General features: G+C 42.7%; 1 protein-coding gene across 3 annotated transcripts in view; it reads left to right on the top strand.

Moving 5' to 3' along the window:
• The window catches only part of ZC3H7B (zinc finger CCCH-type containing 7B), a 75216-nt gene that overhangs the window by 31782 nt on the left and 24190 nt on the right, over positions 1-19244 (top strand). For all 3 annotated transcript variants that reach the window (XM_060245369.1, XM_060245368.1, XM_060245367.1), the window contains exons 14-17: positions 5456-5661; positions 6478-6578; positions 10559-10740; positions 12277-12362. In XM_060245369.1, the coding sequence (XP_060101352.1) occupies positions 5456-5661; positions 6478-6578; positions 10559-10740; positions 12277-12362 (575 nt within the window). The remainder of the gene's footprint in view (positions 1-5455; positions 5662-6477; positions 6579-10558; positions 10741-12276; positions 12363-19244) is intronic.

Below are 19244 nucleotides of genomic sequence, written 5' to 3'. Positions count from 1 at the left end.
CTTTGCCGCTAACACAGGATCCCCAGCCTAGGATTCATACCACTTCTTCCAGTGCTGCTGTGGTCTTCTCATGTTGTCTCCTCTTTGGACCCTTGCTCCTGGTTCTGGAACTCTGGCAGGCAAGTGACGACATCTGTCTCCTGGATGCTCTCTCGCCCTGACCAAGCCTCCTTTAAGATGTTGAGTGGTCCTCTGGCTTGTTGACCATATGGAAGCTCGATCGGACTGGAACCAGACTTCTCCTGGGGTACCTCCCTGTACCCAAGCAGCAGACGTTGCACACACTGGCCTCTGGCGCTGGGATGTTTGTGTGCGTGGATCTCATGGCTGGTGCTACCGGCTTTCAAAACTCCTGGCAGACTGGAGTTTTCTCCCTGCTCAGCCAGGCACTCAGCTGTAGGAACGCTGGGCAACAATGTCTCTCTGCAGTCAGAAGTTGCTTGCTTTGGTGACTGTTCAGTTAATATAAGCTGCTGTGCCTCTGTGCTGCCAATCCTGACACTGACTGTGGTTTCCCCTTTTCTGCCTGGGATGCCAACAAAATTGGAACATCAGTGTCCTCTGTAACTTCCAACTTCCGCATACCCTGAAAGTCCTTGTGGACAACTGGAACCTCTGCTGCCGTCACCTTAACAACAGGTTCATCTATGCCCCCCAATGCGTCAGTCTGTTCCGGCCGGCACTGACGACGTTGATCTAATTCAAACCCTAACAAAGAGACTTGTGCTTCCATGTCTCCACATGTCTCCACTGGTCTGCCATTTCCATTTACAGCCTCAATGTCCTCCAGACACAAATCCTTCTGCACCCTTTCTAGTTTCTCTTGCTTACTATTTTCTGTGGGTGTAGGGGCTTCAGGCTCTGGGTCTTTCACAACTTCCACAGTCTCTGGCATTTGTGAGACCTTCCCTCTTTCTCTCTCCTGTCTGTCCATTTTTCTCCGCTCCACTATCTCTGCCCACTCAGCCTCTACTTCCTCAACTGCCATTCTGGCTTTTTCTTGTTCTGCCTCTAATCGTTCCAACTCTAATTTATCATCTGTTTCCAATTTAAGTGTAGCCAGTTCCCTCATCAGGCTGGCTGTCATCTCCCTTTGTTTTCCCGCCTTTTGTGGTGGTGCCATTTCTGACAGGAATTTCCCCTTTAAAATAGTTCTGAGGTATAAAAATATAAAAGTTTGTTTTTATTTTCTGTGGGTATTTACGGATCACTTTTGTTATCGAGAAAACTTGAGTAACTGTCATCACCTTTCTGTGTAAGTCCAGTTTGTAAACTTGCAGCCAACACTATGTCTGTGGTCAGAAGATCCATCCCTGAACTGACTAGTCACTGGGGAGAGGATGGCCTGTCTGACTCACTGCTAGTGATCCACTCCTTCACTTCATGCCAAAGTTCCTGCTGAGGGTGCACAGTGAACTGATACTTTTGTCAGTGCTGCATGATGTAAACCTGGCACCCTTTAGGACACTGTAGAGTGCAGTGGGACTGTTTCAGGGGGCAGCTGACCTAGCCTTATATGAGCTATGAATGCTGCTCACCAGACAAAACAAAACCATTGTTTCCCTGCCATTTTAAGGGGGCTGCTTCTATCATGTAATGTTGGGGAGGACTCAGGGTGATTGCCAGTCCCCCCTCTTCTGTCTGTTCTGAGGCCACTGTTTTAATTGTCTACATTATTTTTATTTATTTATTTATTTATTTATTTGGGATTTATATCCCGCCCTTCCCACAAGTGGCTCAGGGCGGCTTCCAGTGATAGATCCAACAAAATTACAGTATTTAAACATATAAAGGGATCAGCATTTAAAACAGATAAAAACAGATAAAACCATGGTTATCAATAAATATTAATAAATATTTCAACTATATATAAAAGAAGTCCGGCAAGTTACATTAAAATTCTCAAGCTAGGTATAGGCTAGCCGGAAGAGGGTCGTCTTACAGGTCCCGCAGGGCCCTCACCTCCTCCGGCAGCTGATTCCACCATGTAGGGGCCATAACAGAGAAAGCCCTTTCTCTGGTGGATTTCAAACGGGCTTCCTTCGGCCCAGGGATAGTAAGGAGATTTTGTGTTCCCGACCTCAGTACTCTCTGGGGAACGTGCGGGGAAAGACGGTCCTTCAGGTAGACAGGTCCCAAGCCATATAGGGCTTTAAAGGTGATAACCAGCACCTTGTACCGGACTCGGTATATTACTGGAAGCCAGTGCAGGGTCTGAAGACCCGGCTGAATGTGTTCCCACTTTGGGAGACCCAATAACAGCCGGGCCGCGGCATTCTGCACCAGCTGCAATTTCTGAGTTCGGGACAGGGGCAGCCCCATGTAGAGGGCATTACAGTAGTCTAACCTCGAGGTGACCGTGGCATGGATCACTGTTGCTAGGTCGTCGCGCTCCAAAAAGGGGGACAACTGCCTTGCCCGCCTAAGATGAAAAAACGCGGACTTGGCAGCAGCTGCTATCTGAGCCTCCATCTTTAAGGAAGGCTCCAACAGCACCCCCAAGCTCCTGACCCTGTCCGCCGCTATCAGCGGCGCACCGTCAAAGGCTGGTAGGGGGATTCCCCTTTCCGGACCGCGGCGACCCAAGCAAAGGACCTCTGTCTTCGCAGGGTTAAGCTTCAGCCCGCTCAGTCTGAGCCATTCAGCCACGGCATATAGTGCCCGATCTAGATTTTCCGGGACGCAGGTCGGCTGGCCGTCCATCAGTAGATAGAGCTGGGTGTCATCAGCATACTGATGACACCCTAGCCCGTACCTTCGGGCAATCTGGGCAAGAGGTCGCATATAGATGTTAAATAACATTGGGGAGAGAACCGCCCCTTGGGGCACACCACAGTCAAGTGTGCACCTCCGGGACAGCTCCCCCCCAACTGCGACCCTTTGTCCCCGACCTTCAAGGAAAGAGGAAAGCCACTGTAAAGCCAACCCCTGAATCCCTGCGTCGGCGAGGCGACCCTTCAGTAGCCGATGGTCGACCGTGTCGAACGCAGCCGACAGGTCTAACAGCATCAGCACCGCCGAGCCGCCCCGATCCAGATGCCGTTGAAGGTCATCCACTAGGGCGACCAGCACCGTCTCCGTCCCATGTCCCGGGCGAAAGCCGGACTGAAATGGGTCAAGGATGGAAGCATCCTCCAGGAAAGTCTGCAGCTGCATCGCCACTGCCCTCTCAATAAGTTTGCCCAAAAAGGGCAAATTTGAGACCGGCCGATAGTGTGCCAATTGGGCCGGGTCTAAAGATGGTTTCTTTATGTACGAAGAAGAATTTTGCAGCCATCGGAGTAAGCTGTATTAACTGGCAAATGTGACTAATCCACAGTACCTGTTCCCTTTGAGTCCCAAAACTTTTACTTGTACTTCAGTTTAAGTAAAAAGAACTGGTATGTTACAATTTTGGAGCACAGGAAAATCAATTATATGTATTTATGTATATTTGTAGGTTTTTATTAAATTGTCTTTTTTATTTTAAATGTTTTAATGTTGAAATGTTTTAATGTTTGATGTTCTGCCACCTAGGGGACCCGTTATGGGTAGAAAGGCGGTGTAAAAACATAAAATTAAACAAACATGCAGTCCTCTTTCCATAGACCTAAATATCCCTATTTTATTAGTTATTATTTAGTCATTAAAGTATTTATATCCCCCCGTCACTCATGGTTCAAGGTGACTTACAATTTACAATTAAAAACCAATCAAATTTTTAAAAACCCAAACCCTCGCCCCCCCAAAAGATGCCTGCCATTTAAGTTCCATTAAACACACTGGAAAATAAATGCCCTTGCAGAATCTCCTGAAGATTTCTGGGTGGCATTCCCTTCACCTCCTCAGTGAGCCTGTTCTGCAAAGTATGAGCTGTGGGAATTACAGTCAAAAAGGCATGGGTTCTGACTGATAGCAGGTGGATTATCTTACGTGGGGGAACAGTGGGTAAGTGGTGGCCTAAGTATCTGGGGCACAAGGACATACGGGAGGACACAGACAAAAACCATAAAGGGCTTGGAAGGTCATAACAAGTACCTTGAACTGAGCTTGGAAACAAACTGGCAGCCAGTGTAGCTATTTTAATTTATGAGAAATATGTTCCCATTAGCTAGTCCCTGACAATAATTGGGTTGTTGCATGCTGAACCAGCTGCATTTTCTGGGTTGTTGCCCTGTTAGAGGATCTATGTCAGTTAACCAGCAGGATGAGTGTATCACTGCTAATCCTTCTGGAACTCTCAGTGGCTTTTGAGGAGCAAGAGTGTCCTTCTGGACTGCCTGAAAGGGAAGGTCTGGGAGGCACTGAGCTTCATTAGTTCCATGCCTTCCTGTAAAGTAGGTAACGGTGGTACACAAGAACAATTATTTAGCCCCAAGGTTATTAATGTATGAGATGCCACAGGGTTCAGTCATGTCCCTGATACTCTTTAACGAGGACCTGGCGTGATTTGGTCCTTGGGGTCACAAAGAGTCAGACTTGACTGTGCAACCAAACAACAACAAACTGAGAAAAATCAGAGAACTAGAGTAAGTTGTCAATATGCTGCTGATGCATAACTGTATCTCTCCTTTTCATCATAATTCAGGGAGATGGTAGAAGCATTAAACCGGTGTCTGGCTGGATTAGGATTTAATAAATTAAATTTTTATCTGGACAAGATGAAAGTGCTGTGAGTAAGGACAAAGGCTGATCCCAGAAGTCCAGGTCATTTTAGATATTTTATTTATTATGAAATACATAAATTAGTTTTAAAATTTTAAATTATTAAATTTAATAATACATAAATAGTTCTCATTTTCTCTGAAAGACTGGGTATGCACTCAGAAGTACTTTTGAACTCAACATGGTTGTTGGATATGCAGTTGTGAAAAGATACCTAAATTCCTTTTACCAGTGGAGGCTTCATCAGCTGTGCCCCTTCTGGCGGGTGGGTGGGGGGAACGACCTTTGTAGCATTGAAGGTTGACTACCACAACATTACCTGGGACTGCCCTTGTAGAGTGTTCAGAAACCATAGTTTGTACAAAATACAGCAGCTAGGGTCCTTACTGGGATGTGCTGCTGTGGTATTTTAAACCAGCATTGCACCACCTACACTTACCCAGTTTGTTTCCAGGCCCAATTGAAGGTGCTGTTTTTCACCTTTAGGATCCTAAATGATCTCTGATATTATATTGCTCTGTTTTTGGGACCAGTTATGGTCAAATGGCTGTCAACAAATTAAATATACCTAAGTTTTTACCTTTGATTGGATCCAGCTTTGCTTAGCTAGCCAAATCTGACTAAACTGGCCATGGGTAAAAGATGAATTGCTAAACCAGGCGCTAAGTCAAGATGAAGAGCTTTTTAATTGCCTTTGAAGTTCAGGGTGGTGGGAGAGAGAAGGAAACAGAATGAGGGATAGCAAGAGAGCTTTGTTTCTGATCCCAGCCTCCACTCCGTGTGTGGTGGTGTGATGTTTGTTGCTTTGTAGATATGCTTAACAAGCAGGACTGTAAGTACGGGGATAACTGCACCTTCGCGTACCACCAGGAGGAGATCGACGTGTGGACAGAGGAACGGAAGGGAACCCTCAATCGCGATCTCCTCTTTGACCCCCTGGGTGGGGTCAAGCGGGGCAGTCTGACCATTGCCAAGATCTTGAAGGAACATCAGGGCATATTCACTTTTCTCTGCGAGGTACGCAGAAGGGGCATAAGATGTCTTTCCACTGCATTCCTTTACTTGTCCATTTCAACTGTGTACTTAAGATTCTGGTCTGTCTCACCTAGAATCCAGTGCAGTGCTTGCCTTAGACGTTATTGGACTTGAAGTAAAAGATCAAAAAGATACACTCTTCATTGATTGCAGGTTTTTTTAATGGCAACCCTCTGGAATTGCAGTCTACTACAATTGCTGCACATTTCCTGGCTGCCCCTGTTCAGTCTTCATAAGCAGTCTGTAGTGTTGAGGAACATAAAGGAAAGCCATTCCCAGCTCTCACCTGTGCACAATTCCAGACAGGTAGCTGTAGTCTGGCAGCACAGTAAAACAGGAATCCAGTGGCATTTTAAAGACTAACAAAATCTGTTCCAGCATAATCTTTCATGAGTCCAAGCTCCCTTCTTCAGATGCATTTGGATGTAAATCTGTCAGGCCAATTTATATATCCCCATTTCTATTGTATATAGATCAGTCTAATGGATTTGCAGTTGAGGAGAAAAATCCTAGTCTCTCTAAGAGACTATATTGAGAACCACTAGTGGTATTGTGCATTATCCTGGGACACCTGAGCTCCTGTTTATGGCCTTCCTAAAGGTAACTGGTTGGCCACTGTGTGATCAGAATGCTGGACTATGTGGGCCTTTGTTCTGATGTAGTATGGCTCTTGTTATGTGCTTAAATTCTCATAGACCTGTTGAGTGTAACATGCTGAAAGCGCTCTAGGAATTATTAAAAATAATCATCTGTAGAGGTGTTAAAGAACTGATCATCTTTTCCATTTGTGTTTTGTAGATCTGCTTTGACAGCAAACCCCGGATAATCAGCAAAGGGACCAAGGACTCCCCAGCAGTGTGTTCCAATCTTGCTGCAAAACATAGTTTTTATGATAACAAGTGAGCCAGGGTTGCTTTATATTATCCTTCATGGTCTGTGTTTGTTTTTATTGGCCTACAGTAAAGAAATGATCACTCTTTTGTAAGGACAGTGGATCTTAGCTGTAGAGCAGATGCACTCCCTGGCATTATCAGCTAAAAGGTTCTCTAATAGCAGGGTGATGAGAAGCTTTTGCCTTTCGGTGTTCATTGACAAGGTTTAGCTCAGTGCAAGGCTGCTGCTTATGTAGTCCCTTGTTTATGCATCATTACTGACCTGGAGTTTTTGGGATTAAAAGCACTAATAATTTAAATGTGCTCTGTACAGAGTGTCCCTAGTTCAAATGTCAGCTGAGCCACAAACTCACTGGGTGGCATTAAAAGAGGATTTCTTGACCATCTCCTGTGTCATGATCTGTAATATGAAGTAACATCTTGTTGTTGTTGTTGTTTACAGTTGAGTCTGACTCTTTGCAACCCCATGGACAAAGTCACGCTAGACCCTCTTGTCTTCCACCATCCTCCGAAGTCTGCTCAAATTCGTGTTTGTTACATTAGTAACACTGTCCAGCCATCTCATCTTCTGCCCTCCCCTTCTTCTTTTGCCTTCTGTCTTTCCCAGCATCAGAATCTTCTCCAGTGAGTGCTCCCTTCTCATTTGGTGGCCAAAGTATTTGAGCTTCAGCATCTGACCTTCCAGGGAACTGTCTGGGTTGATTTCCTTTAGGACTGAGTGATTTGATCTTCTTGCAGTCCAAGGGACTCTCAAGATTCTTCTCCATTAATAACATCTTACAGGGTTGTTATAAAGTTCTATTGATTTCAGATTCATATGCTATTGGAGCAGAGTAATAACTGATGAAGCTTTCAGGAAGTAATGGCTGTATGGCTGGATCATGGTTAACCACACCAGTCAGTAGGCTGCATCCAGATTAAATATTCTGCTAAGAGAAGGGGATGTATTAATTTTTGCCAATTCTCCCTACCTGCTTTAGACCCTAGAGTTGCCCCTCATTCAACCTGTTCCTCCAGGGACAATGTTTTGGGAAGATCGGGGCTGGAACAAGAGGTAGGAAGCAGAAAATGTTGTGTTAAGAACATAAGAGAAGCCATATTGGATCAGGTCAATGACGCATCCAGTCCAACACTCTGTCACACAGTGACCAAAAAAACAGGTCCCATCAGGAGGTCCACCAGTGGGGCCAGGACACTAGAAGCCCTCCCACTGTTGCATCCCCTGCCGCAAGCACCAAGAATACTGAGCATCCCTTGCCCCAGACAGAGAGTTCCATCTATACCTTGTGGCTAATAGCCACTGATGGACCTCTGCTCCATGTTTATCCAATCCGCTCTTGAACCTATCTATGCATGTAGCTTCCACCACCTCCTGTGGCAGTGAATTCCATGTGTTAATCACCCTTTGGGTGAAGAAGTACTTCCTTTTATCCGTTCTAACTCGACTGCTCAGCAATTTCATTGAGTGCCCACAAGTTCTTGTATTGTGAGAAAGGGAGAAAAGTATTTCTTTCTCTGTCTTCTCTATCCCCTGCATAATCTTGTAAACCTCTATCATGTCACCCCCTCAATCACCGTTCCTCCAAGCTTAAAGAGCCTCACGTGCTTTAGCCTTTCTCATAGGGAAAGTGTTCCAACTCTTTAATCATTTTAGTTGCCTTTTTCTGCACTTTTTCCAATGCTATAATATCTTTTTTGAGGTGTGACCAGAATTGTATGTAGTATTCCAAATAAAGCCACACCTTGGATTTATACAGGGGCATTATGATACTGGCTGATTTGTTTTCAATTCCCTTCCTAATAATCCTCAGCATAGCGTTGGCCTTTTTTATTGCAGTGGCACACTGTCTCAACATTTTCAGTGAGTTATCTACCATAACTCCAAGATCCCTCTCTTGGTCAGTTTCTGCCAGTTCGGACCCCATCAACGTGTATTTATGGTTAGGATTTATGGCTGCAATGTGCATTACTTTGCGCTTAGTCACATTGAGCCTCATTTGCCATGTTGGTGCCCACTTGCCCAGCCTCGACAGATCCCTTTGGAGAGCCTCACAATCCTTCCTGGTTCTCACCACCCTGAACAATTTAGTGTCATCCACAAACTTAGCCACTTCACTGCTTATTCCCAACTCCAAATCATTAATGAACAAGTTAAAAAGCATTGGACCCAGTACTGAGCCCTGCAGTACTCCACTGCTTACCACCCCCCACTGTGAAAATCACCCATTTATATTCATTCTCTGTTTCCTCTTAATTAGCCAGTATTTGATCCATGAGAGGCCTTGTCCTTTTACCCCCATGACCATTGAGCTTACTTAGGAGCCTTTGATGAGGAACTTTATCAAACACTTTCTGAAAGTCAAGGTAAACAACATCTGTTGGGTTCCCCCTTGTCCACATGTTTGTTCACCCCCTCAGAGAACACTAACAGGTTAGTGAGACAAGATCTTCCCTTACAGAGCCCATTCTGAGTCTTCCTCAATAACTCATGTTCATCAGTGTGCCTATGAATTATCTCTTTAATAAGTTTTCACCAGCTTACCTGGTATTGACATCAGAATGACTGGCCTGTAATTTTCCAGATCTCCTCTGAAACCGTTTTAATAGTTGGGGGTGATATTAGCTACCTTCCAGTCCTTAGGAATGGAGGCAGATTTTAATGAAAGATTACATATTTTTGTCAGGAGATCCACAAGTTCACATTTGAGTTCTTTCAGAACTCTTGGATGTATGCCATTTGGACCTGATAATTTATCAGTTTTTAAATTGTCTATCAATCATAGGATCTTCTCTCTCATCACTTCAATTTGACTATGGTCTTTCAACACCCCTCCCGAGATCAGCGGTTCTGGAGTGGGCAAGCACTTCTCATCTTCCACAGTGAAGTCAGAGGCAAAAACTGCATTCAGCTTCTCAGCTTTTTCCCTATCATCCTTCAGTAATCCTTTTACCCCCTGGTCATCCAAGGGCCCTACTGCCTTCCTGGCTGGTTTCCTGCTTCTATCTGAAGAAATTTTTATAGTTGGTCTTTATCTTTTTTGCAATATTTTCCTCCTGGTCCCTTTTTGCCTGTCTGATTGCAGACTTGCATTTTAGTTTCTGCAGCCTGTGTTCCCTTTTATTAACTTCATTGAGACTAGCTTTCCACCACTTAAAGGAATTCTTCTTACCTTTTAAAGTTTGCATTACTTTGTTTGTTAATCATGCAGGCCTTTTTCTAAACCTATTTTTGCCTTTCCTAGCCTGCGGTATATATTTTATCTGAGCTTCTAGGATTGTAGTTTTAAGTAGTCTCCAAGCTTTCCTAAGGGTTTTGACCCTTTTTATCTTTCCTTTCAGTTTCCTCTTCACATGCCCCCTCATCTCAAAGAAGTTAAAGTGAGAAGTGGTTGTGTTAGTCTTTTTGGGCAACTCCTTATTTATACGAATGTTGAACTCAATAACATTATGATCACTTTCCCCAAGTGGTGCAATCACTTTTACATCTCTCAGGAGATCTTGGGCATTACTTAGGACCAAGTCCAGGATTGCCTCTCCCATGGTAGGTTATGTGACCATCTGCTCCATAGCACTTTCATTGAGAATGTCTAGAAACTCAATCTCTTTCTCCCAACTTGAACAAATATTGACCCAATTAATGTGTGGGTAGTTAAAATCACCTATTATGACATTATTTCGTCTAGCTGCTATCTTTAATTCTTTCATCATTTTGCTCCTAGAATTGTCTTGCGTGAGTGGAAAATTTAGTCTGGATCTGATTAAAATCAGTACAACTGTGTGGATGCCGCTTCAGTCAAACTCTTTCCCATGTGTTTTTGATTTTAGGTATCTGCCATTGCTCTAAAATAATGTGAGAACAGAGTCCGAGAAAATATAGATATGAAAAACAATCAGAACACTTGGGAAAAGCACAATAAATATGAGTACTGTAGTGCTGATATTTCACAAGTGATATTTATTTGTAAACATTCCTCTCCTTGCTGTAGGTGTTTGGTTCATATTGTTCGTTCCACCTCCCTGAAATACTCTAAGATCCGCCAGTTCCAGGAGCACTTTCAGTTTGACGTGTGCCGGCATGAAGTGCGCTATGGCTGCTTACGTGAAGATAGCTGCCACTTTGCTCACAGCTTCATAGAGCTTAAAGTCTGGCTGCTACAACAGTACTCTGGTGAGTGTTCTGTCTAGTTTGTTGTGTGGGCAAGAGGGAGAAGGAACCAAGGATGGCAGAAAGTTTTTTCAGGCTTCCTCGTAGTCTCTGAATCATGGAACTGTCAGTGGGGATCCGCTTCACTGAGTAAGGGCAGTTAATGCTTGCTGTATTACGTGGAAGTCCACCTTTCTTGCTAAGTCTTGAGGCAGGTTACACATTGTAAAACAGTACAATAAATAGCCTGAGCTATTGAATAAATAATGCAATAGGACTAGGTTCACAATGCAATAGGAAACAATGCAGAAAAAAGTATCAAACATGATATGTCATAGATAATGCATAAAAATGGAATTACAAAAGTAAAAAATATTGCAGTAAGAATAATATAAGATATATACAAAGAAAAATGGGGGGGGGTTGTGATAGTATTCTGTGGCACCTTTTTTAGGGAGTCTTTTGAGTCTGGATCCTCATAAACTGGTCTTACAGCTTAGCCAGAGAAAGAGAGTGGACTCTCAGGAACAGCCTAGTGGAATCTGCAGGGCAGGGGGGATTGGTGGCAATTGGTGCAACCTTGTATAGGCATTTAAAAAAAAAACACAGAAAAAAGCACTGCATACAATAATCAGTGGAATAGACAGCAGTACTGTTTCCTTCATAAAAACTGTATATGAACTGTTCTGTTATACCAGGGGTGGCCAAATTGCAGCATGGGAGCCACATGTGGCTCTTTCACACATATTGTGCAGCCGCCCTCAATGTCCCATTGGCCAGCTTGGAGAAGGTATTTGTCTCTTTAAATCACTTCTCCAAGCCAAGCCAGCATTTAAAGTTAAAGTTGCTTTCTTTCATCCTCTCTCCTCCATCTTCCTCCCTCCCTCAAACATCTGGCGTTTATGTCTTGCAGCTCTCAAACGTCTGATGGTCATGTCTTGTGGCTCTCAAACATCTGACATTTATTCTATGTGGCTCTTACATTAAGCAAGTTTGGCTACCCCTGAATTATACTATGCCCCATTCAGAAAAGAAGCAGTATAAATGTCTTCATGAGCATCTTGTAGCCACCTTCCAGACTCAGCTCCCAACAGCTGGAATTAGATTTCTCCTGCCATCCTCACTCCCACTGTAAAGGAAGCAAAAACCCAACAACATTCACTAACTAATTTAATAAAGAGGAAAACTTATTTCCAAAGAGGAAAACTTATTTCCCCCCCACACCACCAAGAAAGCTTTGGTACATGTGTACATCATCCAGAATCCTGTATTATTTGATGGATTTTTGGTGTGGAAAAGGTTGATGGGTCTTGGTTCTAGGAGGCATCCTCAAAAATGTCTGTCTCTGTTGCTGGCAGCCTGGACAAAGACACAAGATGTTTTGGTATGACTCTATTGAAAAGGGATATCATGTGCCATATTGAGGCAGGACCTGTAACCAACCTGAATTTCCAATTCTTACAGCTGGTTGACTTTACTGTAACACTAAATCAAATTTTTAAAAATCTCTTAAAATTCCAGAGAATGGGAGTTCTTAATATGTGCCTTCTGTCATTCCAGGAATGACTCATGAAGATATTGTGCAAGAATCTAAAAAGTATTGGCAGCAGATGGAAGCACATGCCATCAAGGTTAACAATAATGTGGTAAGGAACAAAGTTAGAGTCCAGTGGTAAGAGCCATGCTTCATGACTCTTGGGCTTGTGTTCACATGAATACATATCCTTATTGGTCAAAGATAGCCAATGTTAGGAACAGCTGGAAAAGATCCTACTCTTAAAAAATGGAGTATGTAATCCTCCAGCTTTCTTATTTTAACTTCTGTCTCATATGAGGGTTAATATTTGTTAAAGAAAGCAACCATTTGCATGAAGATGGCTGAAGGTTGTTTCTTCTGTGTCTAAATGTACAAGATGAGATCTGGAATGGAACTGGTCATCCTTGAAGTAATTTTGAAGGAAGATTTTTATGGGATACATTCACAAATATGCCTTTGTACTCCGATGGCAGTTCTGGGGGTATCTCAGGAGTCTGCTTTCTTGACTAGAGGTTATTTGGTACACTGTCAGAAGCACTTTATTTTATGATTGACTGTTAACAGTTTCAGAATTCACTGTGTTCTGGTTTCACTGATTTAAAGCTTTTTTGCCCTGCCCCTTTTTATCATGCGTTTTGGTATCTGGTATGAAACTATTAGATGCAAAGCTCTACTTCTTGTTGTTCAACAAAACAGTAAAAGATGGGAAGCGATGTCACCTGTTCATGGTGGATTACTAACTCCCAAGTTCCTTATTTTGAATAAATAACAAAAAAAAGTAAACCATGAACCAAGTAGAAAAAGGGAAAATCACATTGAAGAACCCCCAGTACCACAAGGCAACTTGAAGGCTTTCCCCCTCAAAAGAAATGTATGATAACATCATGTTAAAGCTGTCAGGTAAGTATAGGAAAGGAAAAAAGGAGGACATGACTGCACAAATCTCTATATACAGCCTCCAAACATAGCCACCAAAGAGGATGTGCAAGGGTTTGGCAGCAGAAATCAAGGTAAATCAAGACCAGCTTTCTTCTTGAAATCATTTATTGAACCACTGACTGCCTAGATCATGAATATTATTCTTCAAGAGACAGCCATTTTTGAAGCAGCTACGGAATTAAGTCTGTCACTGCAGGAAGAAATAAACTTCAGATATCCGAAGCTGATTTGAAAGTGGATCTGGAAAACAGATCCAGAAGGTAGAAACACAGGTTGTACTCAAAGAATTCCCAAAGATGTGATGAACCTAATCTTTTGGGCCAGGTGGCTGTGACAACTAATGCAGCTAGAAGATGACGTTTCTCTTAACTGTAGAAAGAACATGGAGGATTGACATATCCAAAGTAATACCATCATTCAGGAGCATAATTGCCATTTCCTTCATTGTAGTACAAATTAAACAATTCTCAAAGAACCAGAATCAAGAGGATCTTTTCTTTTTCAAAACCATACAGGTATTTCAGGATACTGCTCCAGAGACTTTAAAGAGGAGACAGTTGATGAAACCTATAACAGACAACTCGCAACTAAGATCAGCTACTGACATGACTGCTATAAAAATCCCAGGGGAGCTCCTCTCCAAGTAAGAAAACTAGAACAAGGATGTGTCTACTTGGTGCACTGAATTTTCCATTAGCCTCTGAAATTCAGAAAGAAGCCTCAGAAGACAAGATGAATCTTTGGGTGGCACACATAACACAAGAGTCACATAAAGAAAACCTTGCAAGAATCATCAGAAACCCTTAATGTGAAGCTCTACGCTTTGTTATTTTGGGTTAGACCATTTGTAAATTTATAACCACATGTCTTGTTACATAGTGGATATAGACTTTATTTTTCTTTTTTAACATGTGCAAAGTTCAAAGTATATCTTTGAAGAATGGACAACTTGAACTACATATCTAATTCTACATTAAAATGGCTCCTGTTTTCTTCTTTACAAAGATTCAGCAAAACTCTGATGTAAAACTTTCTAGACTTAGCTCTAGAAAAATTGAAGCACCAAATTTACTATGTAAATAATGTTCTTTAATAGGAACAAAAAGTCAGCAGGAAAAAAGGCAAAAACAGAGCAATGTGATATTGACCATTCAGCTGTATTGTCTTTTCTGGTCATGTTTGCAAATTGTAAACGATTTCTTACATGCAGTTGTAGGTTCTGGACATGCAGTTGTAGGTTCTGACCATGCTTCATTTCCTGTAAACCTAAAAAAAGAAAACAGCATAGAATTTACGTAAACAAAATTAAAGCTGCCAGAAGTCCATAGGCTGCATGGTATAGAAAGTTTTCCAGCAAAGTGACTAGGGAGGGACAGGCTTTAAATGGCTGGGGTAGAGGCTAAAATTGATTATTGGAAGATCTGGGCTGGGGAGAGTGCTATTGATATGTAGCTGTTTGAAGACTGAGTGGTAGATTTTTGAAAACTGTTGATTATAACCTGTTGCTCTCCTCTTGGGTGGCATTTTGGAACACTGAGGAAGTGCCTAGCTTATGAGTAACAAAAAGAACCCAACCCTGGAATCAGATTAAAACAGCTCTTGGACAAGAACACAAAGTTCTTTGCCCTTTAATTACTTTTGAAAGGTGTGGCTTGACAAGAAGAGGAGAAAAATGGAAGGGAGGGCCTTACTTCCTCCCATATTTCTATGAGTTTGGATGTTATGGATAAGAAAATTAAATTCCACTTTCTGTCACTAGGTGTCTTTGTTTCTTTCTGTCAGCCCTTTGCAGCCTAGGAAGACATGTTGTGTATAAACGGATACATATTACGGATAGAATGTGCTTTGATGCTGTCATAACAAAGGGAGAGACATTTAAACGTTGCACTTGCTTCAGATAGCTTTTGGGCAACAGACTTGATGTTGCTACCTGAGAAAGAACATGGCTAGAAGGCTTGACATGTAGAGATTCAAGGAAGGACCAAGAAACTGCTGAGGAAGAAGTGAATGAATATATTAATACATCTGTGACTACATGTGAATGTCAACAGCTCTTTGGTTGGCCACACATGACTGTTTATCCCCATTGCATTTAAAATAATTTGTTTGTTACATCCAGTCTGCATGTGGGAAATGGACTTTTTATTGTGCCCTGGCTTACTGATTAGAAGTGTAGGGAAGCAAGGGCAGAGTAACTTTCTCCTTGCTGTATTTTTGCTTCATGGGGGGTGGGGCCCTGGCATAGTGGTAGAGCATCTGCTTGGCATGCAAAAGGTCCCAGTTTCAATCCCTACAATCTCCAATTAAAAAGATCAGGTGGCAGTGATCACCTCTGCCTGAAACCCTGGAATGCTGCTGCCAGTCTGAGGAGACAGCACTGACCTTGATGGTTTGATTCAGTATAAGGGAGCTTCATGTGCCTGTGCAGACTTCTGGTATTTGGCTACAGGGACATCTGAATCCTGAAATTTGGAATTAGGAAGGAACGAACTGGGAGCCAGAAATGTGGGAAGGAAGGTAGCAGGTCCCATATGAAAAGTAAATTCATATGAAGGAATTGCCTTTAGGGCTTGGCAGGCTGTCTGAAAGAAGTATGAGGGAAGATGTTTCTGTTTCAGTGTTGCACTTAAGATGATGAAGTACCTAAGACTGGCTAAGTTATATAGAAGTGGGCCCTATGGTGAGACACTGGTGCACTTTAGCTGAGAGAAAAGGGAGCAAACTTATAGCGGTAGAAGCAGAGAGGAGGGTTACTGGGATGATGAGGGCCAGTCTCGCAACAGTCCCTAGAGCAGGTGAGGAAGAATGGTTGCTCTGGCGATGGGAAAGAGCCCCTTCGTTCTTATGTATGTTTGGAAGAATAAAAGTTGGTTTTTATGCCCTAAGGAGTCTCAAAAGCTGTGTTGTATACTGGTTAGAGTTTCAGACTAAAAACTGGGACACCCAGGTTTGATTTCCCACTCTGTCATGGATGCTCCAGTTTCACATTCTTAACCTAACCTACCTCTCAAGGTTGAAAAATTGAGGAGATGTCAGTGATTTAAGCTGCTTTGGGTCCCCATTATGTAGAAAGGTGGGGTAGAAATGAAGAAAATAAAAATAAAAATAGCAGAAGATGAGAGGCAGATAAGAGATTGGTTTGTGGGTGGCAAGGAATGAGAGAAGTTGGAAGAAGTGAGGAAAGGGAATTGCCAGGAGGAAGGAAATAGGAAATAGTGTGAGGAGGAAGATACAGGGTAAAGTGAGATGCTCTATGCTGTCCTTGCAAGCTCCCCAGCTCTGCTGCTGGGCTGGCAGATGCTGGTGGGGGGAGTAAAGGAGGAAATGCTGAGCACTGGGACAGAAAAATGTAGGTTGGTTGGCAGGTGGGAAGAAGAGAAGGAAGCAGGAAAAGGGGAGAGGCTATGGGGGCTTTCAGCAAAGGGAAAGAGGAAATAATTGGGAAGGGGGAAATGAGATGTCCCCCACAAGTCTTTGCTAATCTCCCACTTGTCATCTCATATTTGCCATCCAGCGATTAAATGCAAAGTTAATTTTGTAATGTCTGTGTATATTCACTTCTGGATAAATATGGAACAGTTCTTCCAGTTGTCTGTCTTCCGTCCAACAGCTAGTGGCGCGGTTCTAGGCTCAGTTGCTTTTTTTTTTGCAAATAGTGAGTAAATGAATGACAGGGGCACAGGTGGTTACAGATTGGCTTTAAAAGCACCTAAACTTGCAAGAAAAGAATGCTTTTCTGCATCAAAGTCACATCTGACTTATCCTGCTCTCCCACCTTTTTCCATGTAGCTTGCCAGTTGCCTTATTTGGAATAACAAATCCCAACATTGCTGTGGCAAGGCTTTTAATCATGTGGGCTGGTTTGATTTAGTTGCCAACTTTATTTTGTAAAGTTGGCCCAATAAACAATGGTTGCTGCTGTTACCTGAAGCTTCTTGGGCTTAGCTTAATCCACTGGATGTTAAGGAAAACTCTTGATTTCCATGTAACGTTGACTTATTACCAATCTGTCAGGTATGTGTGTCTTGTCCTTGCAAATACAGTCATGTGTAAGTAGGTGCTTTTGGCGGTTCTCTGCAATTCCTTTCCCCTCTGTGAACATGGATTTATTTGGCAAGGGAATGTATATATGTAGGGCCTTTGGCAACTCACCTTAGAAAACCTGTTCAGTTTGTGCTTGCCTGATGTTCCCAGACGAGCCACCTGGAGTTGCTGATGTCGGGCCAAAGATGCTTTTCCAGGCTCTAATCGGTGTGATCTTCTTATGGACCAGCCTCTAGTCCCTAAGGCAATTTCATCTTTGTCATATCACAGAGAGGGCTATCTGACAGAACTGCCTTCCTACCTAACATTTAAAATAGTAACGTGTGCTGGACTTTCAGGCAACTTTATGATTCCTTGCATGCCCTTTGTGAAGGTAGGACATAGTTAGGCAGATATCTAAGGAATGCATACCGTTTACTGCTGGATCTTAAGTATATACTTACTTGTCTGAAGAAAATCTCTTATGAATCCTAACACTGAGGCAGGCTGTAGCTTCTGCTGTGGCAAATTAGTATAGTAGAATGTGTCTAGCATTGCACGTGTTTGTTTTAATCATCACTCTTTGAGTGTGTGCTTTTCCAGTCTCACCCTATTTTACTGTTTGTATAGCAGGTGCCATCCTGGAAATGTCCATTGTCTCTGACTGTCTTGTGGGTGCTTTGTGTACAACTTCAGAGTAATAAGTAAGCCATGTAAAAGCACCCCCAAAACACTGCATAGTTGTATCCTGCCATTTCCGTGATAACAAGTCACTTTGCAATATTCTTGTTCTAAATTCTGTAAAGTTATGCATAAAATGACAGGCTTCTGGCATCCGTTCGTGAAAGGCACGGAAGGTGGCAGCCAGCAAGGACAATAAGTCAGTGAAAGAGACTTGGTGTGCTCTGGTGACCTGATTGAAGTACTCAGAAGACTTGCCTGTGCAAGACAGTGTAGTTGGTTCTGTTTGCTTGAAAGCAGCTTTCAATGCAGGAGACACTTTCAGAGCAATTTCAGATGTTTCTGACCCTTTTAAATAGTGCAAATGAGGATCTTAGCTCCCTCAGCACTGTGATGAACACTTCTCTTGACCTCTCTCTAAGGGCCAAACTAGATACGAACTGGGAGGTCTGTGAATAGAATTCCCAGCATCCTCCCCTTTAAATTGCAAGTTTATGGGCCCTTAATTAATTGGGAACATGATCCACAAGGAGGTTAAACCTCCCCCTTACTATTGATTTGGAACAATCCTGTGCTGTTCCAGCATGGGAAATAAATAGGTCTGTAGGACTGTTTCAGGTTGAGAAAAAGGTGTGTCATATGACACAGACACCCCGTGTTGTTTCATGCCATCCGTTTGAATTGGGCTCTATGCCTGCTCTTTAAAAGGGAAAAAAGCTTCTATTTGTGGAACTCCAAGAATCACATCCTGTTTGGCTCATAATTGTTTGCTTTTTCTGATCTTCATTTCCCCTCCAAGTTTGTGTTCCTGAGAGCTGTAGTCTTAAAAATGCCAGTATCTGAATGCAGTTCATACTCTTAGTTTTCTCCATTTCACAAGTTCTGTATTCACACAAGAAGTATTGGAATAATTAGGTGCTTTTCCTTCATCTGCTCAAACTATAGGTTATTTCAAGCAAAAAAACAGTATCATTCTCAAGGCAGTGACGTTCTACCCAGATCAAAGAGCATTCCATCTCCCCAAATGGCAAATGAAGTAGTAAAATTAAGCTGTACTGGAGTATAAATAAATGCATGTTGAAGTGATTAGTTTGGGAGAGAAGATCTCCAGGTTTGGATCTCTCTTACTTTCTTCTTTTGACTTTATAACAGCGCACCTCGCGGTCTCACTGGATCGCTTCTGTATGCGGCTTATGGCTACCCCAGCCCCTCTTCCGCCTCAGTTCTTCTTTTAAAATTTTACCTCATGGCTATGGAACTCAAGGGGTGGGTGTAATATGGATTTCTCACTACTAGTCTCTTTGGGGGTTTTGTTTTGCTTTCAGATGGATATAAACTCAGTTTGTAG

This window comes from Heteronotia binoei, chromosome 8 (assembly GCF_032191835.1).
Source record: "Heteronotia binoei isolate CCM8104 ecotype False Entrance Well chromosome 8, APGP_CSIRO_Hbin_v1, whole genome shotgun sequence".
Taxonomy (NCBI): Eukaryota; Metazoa; Chordata; class Lepidosauria; order Squamata; family Gekkonidae; genus Heteronotia; species Heteronotia binoei.
Note: the sequence above shows the minus strand (reverse complement) of the source record. Positions and strands in the feature narration are given on the sequence as shown.